The following is a 6,293-nucleotide window of genomic DNA, read 5'->3' on the forward strand; positions in this document are numbered from 1 at the left end:
GCTTCCGGACGGTCTTCTCGATCCCGCCGCGCTCGGTGTTCGCGCTTGGATCTCCTGAATTAGAATTGTGATCGTCTTTCGAACATTGTAAAAAAGAAGAAGAGGAGGAAGAAGAAAAACATAGAAGATGATCTTTTTTTAAACAAAACGCTCTTGGATGGAAAATTCATGTTCTCGTGATTACTTGTTGCAGCTCCGATTTGGTAGCCTTCTTCCGCCAATAATTCTGCACCGATCGTCTAAGGGTCTGCGATTTTAATCCGTAGAGGAGGCCGTTGATGGGCGGAGAACAGGCGAGCAGGAGGGAAGCCAACGAAGCGAGTTTCGTATGATTGTAGAGATACTGCCGATTCCCAACGTCGCAAACTTCCCAAAGAATCAGTCCGCAATAGGGGAAATAAAGCAAGTAAAGAGAGCCAACTAGTTGCATCACCTAGAAATTCAATGGTAGCCTCGATATACGCTACGTGGGATAATTTTAATCACAATTCAATTGCGCGTCGAGGGTGTAACGAGCAGGGGGGGAGGGTATCGACAAATAAAGGAAAGGACTCATTAGACGGAATTATATTATTAATCCGCTATAATTAATTAATCGATCGTCAAAGAGTGCATGATATTACTGCACGATAAGATTAATGCGCCGTTTTATGATGTTTGTCGTTCTTCATTCGAATTGACAAATTGTGTCGTTGAAAATAATGCGGCAATTTATCGCAAAAGTAGAAATGTTGATATTTGTCGAAAGATAATTTTCAAATAATCGAATTCAACGATGCCAATGAACATTTGTACCTTTCTCGAAAAAAGTTTACGCGATATATTTGAAAGAGATATAAAATACCCTGTTCCCTCATTTTACGTAAATATTTAATATCATTTATATCCTGTTCATTCGTTTATATTAAACATATATGCAAAATATTTCGCACGGATAATACTTATTTCTTATGTAACTCAAACGCTCTAAAGAACGACTCTAAAAATCTAAGTAACAATGAAATCAACTCGAAGAATTCAAATAATTTAAAATCCTCCCCTTAAAAATCCCCTTCGATCTTTCTCTCTCTCTCTCTCTCTCTCTCGAAAATTGCCATTATCTTGCGGCGCGATGCGCCTCGTCCGTGCCATTTCCATATCCGTGAAATTACCCATCCGGATATCTGCGTTCCGTTGATATCACGCGATATCACGAAAATTATGCAGTGCAAACGAAAATTAGCGAGAAGATGTGGTTGTGTACAAACCGTTTTGGCTGCGCTGTGAAATCGGGGCGGGCTGACGACCGAAGGTGCCGTGACAGTGGGCACGAAAAACGGGTTCCGCTGATGGGTGATGGTCGCCTGCGCGCTCAACGTCACTTCGTAAATCGCGCTGGCGATTCGATGCCTGTGATAACGGGCGATCCCGAGCACGCGCAAATTGCACACGGTTACGAGGACCGCGGGCAGAGCCAGGCCCAGGATCGCGTAAACGGCACCGTAGAGGGCCGCAGCCAAGCCCCACGAATCGTTGCCGAAGTCCGGCGCGCAGCAACCGAGGCCCGGGCTGTATCTGTGGCAACGATCATTCAGGGCTCATGAAGCATTTCTTTCGTCGTCCCGGTTTGCCTGCATTTCTCGTCTTGTCTGATTCGTTTCGGGATAGTGGAGGTACTGGTATGAAGATTGGAGATCTTGGAGGGTAAAAGACGAGATATCAATGCATGAATTTCGCATCTCGAAATTCCATGCATTTCGAATTTTTTTTTTTTCTTTCTTCCGAGAAATTATTACATGAACGAAGTCTCCGACGATTTTAAAGCTAGAGAATCTAATTAATCCCAGCCTTGGGACACGCTAACAAGCGCAAGTAAACGCGGATGAAATATTGCTTTCGATGAAGAAATCGAAACCCGGGTTTATCTGGGTTGCGGCGAACATTCATCACGCAACGAGTTTCTTTCGGACAACGAAGAAAACCTGTCTTCGTTCTTGACAAAATCTATCCTTATCCTTTGTCCATAAGAATGGGAAAAGAAGTGGGAAAGGATAGATGAAAAGAAGAAATGAAACGTATAATTTGTTTTACGAGTGGTGTGGACGAACCTGTAAGGTGGTACCAGGCCCCAGAAGGGGAGCACGCACAAGAGTAATGCCCCTGTCCAAGATGCAGCTAGGCCAACTGCAACGCGTCGTGGTGATACCAATGCGGCGTAATGCAGGGGTGCCGCGATCGCGTAATATCTGCGCAAAAGATAACGTCATTAAGCTTGATTTATATCGTTCTTTAAGTAATATGCAATACGATATACCCAAATAACGGTATTCAAATGAAGGTACTTTTAGAATTTATGCACCTCCTAACAATTTAGTTAGTAATCAGTTAGAACAATTTGTCATTTGTATTGATATATATATATCGTAATATCGCGATCTAAGAACCGAAACTTTCGTACATAGCGTTGGTTCAGTGGCTGAGTTGCGCCCCAGGATGATATCAGATCGATATTTTTTGTTTCATTTATTTATTGCTAAATATATTTTTACGATATTTGTAAAAAAAAAGAAAACATTGTCGCTCTTTGATTAAACTAAAGTGAAGTTCGTTTGTGGCAAATTTTTCCAAGGAAAGAAAATTCCTCGACGATCGTTCGAAATCGAATCGAATCTTTTCACAGCATATCGTGTCACAGGCTTGTGACATCGAATACTTTTAAACGGTTGTTCCGGAATTATCGGAATGCACGAGTGAATAATGAAAAAGTAAGTGGCAAATAGGATGGAAGAGAAGAGGTCACGACACTGTCGAAAAGGAATGCGATTCGGTTTAAATTGGCGTGGGCCGTGAATAAAATATCGAGCATGTTCGATCGGTTTGAAATCGGGCACCCACGATATTTCCAAGTGATGAAGGAGCTACGTGTCACATTATATTTTTATCTGCGTAACTCCCTTCGGCTCCTGTTTCTCTTTACTTCTTCACGAGCGTGATAAATATTTGTTAAAGGAACGTGACTTTATATTGTATGGAAATGAACCTTGTTATAACTTCCATATGATTTATTTTACGTTTTTTTTTTTTAAATTTATATATTTCACGCAAAATCCTGTATGAATGAATTAAAAAGTATTAAAAAAAAAAATTAAAAGTCATTTCATCAAGGTCAAATTGAAGGATCAAAGATTGAAAGTCAAAGTGGTTACTTGAAAATTAAAATGGACGATCGATATCGATTAAAGATCAAAGGATAAATAAATTTTGATATATATTGTGATAATAATTAAGAAATAATTCATGATTTTATATAACATAAAGAATTAAAAATCAGAATTATCTTATTAATACAGAGTAATAATATATTTCAATGTTTGTATATTAAGAGTTCTCTAATTTACATAAATTTAAATACGGGTTCATGGGTTACGTTGATATATTCGTGCATATATTTTAATTCATGTACATTTTAATCATTATCCGACTATTTAAGTATACATATTTCCTCGAACAATTTTACGGAATAAAAATGTATTCCCATAAATTTTTTTAAATTATAGATAACAAATTTTTCTTAATAAAATTTAATCAATTAATTTTTTTTCAAATATTTCAATAGTGAATATGCATTTATACCCGAGGCACATCTGTTGTATGCGAAATAGTCATGCATTAAAGATGAATTAAATTATTACACGAATTAAATTACATAAAATAGGATAACAAATCTAATAGCAATATCTATTTTATACGTACATTCGTATCGATATCTGAATTAATTTAAAAGTTACAATAGTTCAAAGAAGATAATCTTTTCTCTCCATTTTAAAGAATATATTCCTTATAAACAAATAAAAGAAGAAATCATTCATTAAAGGTATAAAAAAAAATAAAATTGAATTGATTCACAAAATTTATCTTTCAACTTTATCCCTCCATTCGATTCATTTCGAATAACGAATACCAACGTTTGCCAAATAACGTTATCCCTCGCATCATAGAAATTTTTATTATTAACAACCGTGTTGACGAGAAGACGCTAAATTGGCGCGAAAAATCTGGCCCTCCTACCGTTGTTCATTATCGATAAACGGCGCATAGTCGAGAGATATCGTGCCGTTTACACGTTTCTAGGGGTGCAATTTGAAGGAGTATTGGTCCTTCTCTTCCTCTGGAATCGTAGATATGAGAAGCATGGGATGGTACGTCGAAAGGTTTCTGATTGAATCGAAGATCTGGTGTCTGGTTGACGGGCAAAGAGATATCGGGGTTGAATGGTGAAAGCCCATCTATTGACATCTTACGTTGAAAAGCATGCCAGCTTTGTACCACGTAAGAATAGTCGAACGCCACCGAATCGAACTCAATTTTTCTACCTTGTATTATGAGGGATAAAAGACTTCCTATCTCCCCCATATCTCCTCCACTCTTTCTGTAGCCCAAAAATGGCGTAAACGGTTTTTAGATACGCTACCTAGATGAATCGATGAATGATTGTTTGCATTGTCTTGCATTTGATTGCCGAATTTGTTCAATGTTTCCTTAAAAAAATATTATTTTTATCTAACAAATTAAACTTGAGACATTCGTTTCATCGAATTTTTATTTTTATCTTTTATTTCTATTTCTATTTTTTTTTTATTTAAAAATAACACGGCGAACTTTAAAGAAATTTAATTTATAAAAGCTCACCTGTCGCAATTCAATCCAGTCACAGTCCAGAGGGCGACCGGATGTAAGAGGGCCAAAAGGAAACCGTGTAGGACGCACCAGGTGCCGGCGATTGGCCAGGAACCAGTGGTAAAGATCAGTAATATGAGGCACACAGCCGCCTCCACCGCGCCCAAGTGTATCAACAACAAAGTATTGGCGGTTTGTTGCTGCTGCGTCTGCGGACATCGGTCGCGATACACGAGGTTAACTTGTTAAATAAACTTTTCTTGGAACGATCAAAACTTCCCCTACACCGTGCAATCTTAATTTCCAGCTGGGATCTTGTAATTTAAACTTTTCTGCTGTTGGCGCGTGATCTCTCTCTCTCTCTCTTTCTCTCTCTCTCTTTATCTGTCTCTTTCTCTTTCTCTTTCTCTTTCGTCAACTTCTATATTGTGGGGAGAAATAACTATGGCGGATTAAAAGATGAATTTAAACATCATTGTTCTTATTCCAGCATAAATAAAGGTATTTAAATTGATTTAATTGATTTGTTAAATTACGAAATTTGTTTTTATTTTTTTTATTCCGAGTAGAATTCATGGAAATCGAATAAATTTTTACACGAGGACTTGAAAATATTATTTTTAATTCTCGTTTATTTTATTTTTATTGTTAGATGGAAAGAATTTTATAGAAGATAAGAAGGTAGGGAAGATAAAGTATGAAAGTACGGTGAGATCTTAAAAAACATGGAGTATAAAGAAAAACCGTATAAAATATAAAAATATGAAATAGAAGAAAGGATTTTATGAAATATCGTGAGATCCAAGCCTTCATATATAAAACAAAGCGAAGTAATAACATCAAGAAATCAAGAGGGCGCCTTTTCAAAGAGCAGGCTTTTCTCGATCGAAAGTTCGAATCTCTCGAGGATTTCTACATATAAAATATAGAAATACGAAATAGAATTCAATTTAACGTTTATCATAATTTCATCGACCAATGATTTCTATCCAATTTCTATCCAATTGTTACATAGTTGCATGAACAGAGATACATAGCATATATATAGCATAAATTAAGAATAAAAAAAAAAAAGAAGAAAAAAGAAACGTAACAACGATTCCAAATTCCTTTTGATGGATAATGTACACGTACTGTTCAACAGCAATTTTATTTGCCGTATTCGAAACGTATTCACGTGAAACAACTCGAGTAAATCCTCGAAGAGCGAAGAAAAAGAACGCATTTCACGCGACCTAGTTCACCGACTGTCATTCAACGTAGTCGGCCTTCGATATTACATCGAAAAGCATGCGATCTCTTCCAACCTCGTGCGGGTCAACCTCTGTGTTGTTGAAACTGCCATGGTCAGTCAGCGGCACCCACTAAAATGGATCGCGTAAAAGCATAAGGCTATTTTCAGGCCGCGGCCATTTTCCTTCCGCGGGGAAGGTTTCATTTCTTCGCCGAGAAATGTGTCATGCTTGCGAAAGGAGTGGCCCTCTCTTTTTCCATCCAAAGAAAGCCGTTTTAAAAGGCGGGATTAGACGCACGAGCGGAAAAATCTCGCGAATCAGTTCCTTCGAAAGGAATCTTAACCCTCTCTCGTATTCTGGAATGGCATGAAAAGGATTCTACTAAAAAAAAAAAAAAAAAAA

The 6,293-nt window shown here is 37.5% G+C and overlaps 1 protein-coding gene across 2 annotated transcripts in view; it reads right to left on the reverse strand.

Annotated features, from left to right (window-relative positions):
• Positions 1 to 6,293, reverse strand: part of LOC102673160 (beta-3 adrenergic receptor-like) — a 10,509-nt gene that overhangs the window by 2,752 nt on the left and 1,464 nt on the right. The window contains exons 2-6 of one of the 2 annotated variants that reach the window (XM_006617428.2): positions 4,669 to 4,865; positions 2,088 to 2,225; positions 1,248 to 1,554; positions 185 to 433; positions 1 to 54 (exon numbers count right to left, since the gene is read on the reverse strand). In XM_006617428.2, coding sequence (XP_006617491.1) covers positions 1 to 54; positions 185 to 433; positions 1,248 to 1,554; positions 2,088 to 2,225; positions 4,669 to 4,865 — 945 coding nt within the window. The remainder of the gene's footprint in view (positions 55 to 184; positions 434 to 1,247; positions 1,555 to 2,087; positions 2,226 to 4,668; positions 4,866 to 6,293) is intronic. The other variant, XM_031511367.1, reaches the window with a different exon arrangement.

The sequence above is a fragment of the Apis dorsata genome, unplaced genomic scaffold (genome assembly GCF_000469605.1).
Source record: "Apis dorsata unplaced genomic scaffold, Apis dorsata 1.3 scaffold_309, whole genome shotgun sequence".
Classification (NCBI taxonomy): domain Eukaryota; kingdom Metazoa; phylum Arthropoda; class Insecta; order Hymenoptera; family Apidae; genus Apis; species Apis dorsata.